Raw genomic sequence first — 1,842 nt, forward strand, 5'->3', positions numbered from 1 at the left:
GGTGGTTGGAAGTGAAGGTGGTGTGAGTTGAGTGTATGGTGGTTGGAAGTGATGGAGGTGTGAGTTGTGTGTAGGGTGGTTGGAAGTGAAGGTGGTGTGAGTTGAGTGTAGAGTGGTTGGAAGTGAAAGTGGTGTGAGTTTAGTGTAGGATGGTTGGAAGTGATGGTGGTGTGAGTTGAGTGTATGGTGGTTGGAAGTGAAGGTGGTGCGAGTTGAGTGAGGGGTGGTTGGAAGTGAAGGTGGTGTGAGTTGAGTGTAGAGTGGTTGGAAGTGATGGTGGTGCGAGTTGAGTGAGGGGTGGTTGGAAGTGAAGGTGATTGGAAGTGAAGGTGGTGCGAGTTGAGTGAGGGGTGGTTGGAAGTGATGGAGGTGTGAGTTGAGTGAGGGGTGATTGGAAGTGAAGGTTGTGTGAGTTGAGTGAAGGGTGGTTGGAAGTGATGGTGGTGTGAGTTGAGTGTAGAGTGGTTGGAAGTGAAGGTGGTGTGAGTTGAGTGAGGGGTGGTTGGAAGTGATGATGGTGTGAGTTGAGTGTAGTCTGGTTGGAAGTGAAGGTGGTGTGAGTTGAGTGTATGGTGGTTGGAAGTGAAGGTGGTGTGAGTTGAGTGTAGGGTGGTTGGAAGTGATAGTGGTGTGAGTTAAGTGTATAGTAGTTGGAAGTGATGATGGTGTGAGTTGAGTGTATGGTGGTTGGAAGTGAAGGTGGTGTGAGTTGAGTGTATGGTGGTTTGAAGTGAAGGTGGTGTGAGTTGAGTGTAGGGTGGTTGGAAGTGATGGAGGTGTGAGTTGAGTGAGGGGTGGTTGGAAGTGAAGGTTGTGTGAGTTGAGTGAAGGGAGGTTGGAAGTGATGGTGGTGTGAGTTGAGTGTAGGGTGGTTGGAAGTGAAGGTGATGTGAGTTGAGTGTATGGTGGTTGGAAGTGATGATGGTGTGAGTTGAGTGAGGGGTGGTTGGAAGTGAAGGTGGTTGGAAGTGAAGGTGGTGCGAGTTGAGTGAAGGGTGGTTGGAAGTGATGGTGGTGTGAGTTGAGTGTAGAGTGGTTGGAAGTGAAGGTGGTGTGAGTTGAGTGAGGGGTGGTTGGAAGTGATGATGGTGTGAGTTGAGTGTAGTCTGGTTGGAAGTGCAGGTGGTGTGAGTTGAGTGTATGGTGGTTGGAAGTGAAGGTGGTGTGAGTTGAGTGTATGGTGGTTGGAAGTGATAGTGGTGTGAGTTAAGTGTATAGTAGTTGGAAGTGATGATGGTGTGAGTTGAGTGTATGGTGGTTGGAAGTGAAGGTGGTGTGAGTTGAGTGTATGGTGGTTTGAAGTGAAGGTGGTGTGAGTTGAGTGTAGGGTGGTTGGAAGTGATGGAGGTGTGAGTTGAGTGAGGGGTGGTTGGAAGTGAAGGTTGTGTGAGTTGAGTGAAGGGAGGTTGGAAGTGATGGTGGTGTGAGTTGAGTGTAGGGTGGTTGGAAGTGAAGGTGGTGTGAGTTGAGTGAGGGGTGGTTGGAAGTGATGATGGTGTGAGTTGAGTGAAGGGTGGTTGGAAGTGAAGGTGGTTTGAGGTGGTTACATGGTGATTGGAAGTGATGGTGTAGGTTGTTGGTTTATGAGCTAGTGTTGAGATGGTAGTTGTTGAGATCATTGCAGTAAGGGTATAGTGATTGAAAGTAACTGGTAGGGTTGGGTTTTAAATTGTATGGACAGTGGTGGGAGGATATGTGATATAAAGCTCATTGGAATGGGTGGTGTTCCGATGGGAAGGGATTTCGTAATGAGGCTAACTATAGGAAGTCACTGTAGATGATGTAGAGTGGTTGTAGGTGCTTCGAGTGTGGGTGGTTGAGATCAAGGTGGTGTGACTAGCT

At 48.5% G+C, this 1,842-nt stretch overlaps 1 protein-coding gene across 1 annotated transcript; it reads right to left on the reverse strand.

Annotated features, from left to right (window-relative positions):
• Window positions 1–635: 635 nt before the first annotated feature.
• LOC132545956 (histidine-rich glycoprotein-like) lies at window positions 636–1,619 on the reverse strand. The gene has a single exon (XM_060209641.1). It carries the CDS (start codon window positions 1,617–1,619, stop codon window positions 636–638), a length of 984 nt encoding a protein of 327 aa, XP_060065624.1.
• Between the last annotated feature and the right edge of the window lie 223 nt (window positions 1,620–1,842).

This window comes from Ylistrum balloti, unplaced genomic scaffold, assembly GCF_031769215.1.
Source record: "Ylistrum balloti isolate Yb309-2 unplaced genomic scaffold, AGI_CSIRO_Ybal_v1 Utg369602, whole genome shotgun sequence".
NCBI classification, from domain to species: Eukaryota; Metazoa; Mollusca; class Bivalvia; order Pectinida; family Pectinidae; genus Ylistrum; species Ylistrum balloti.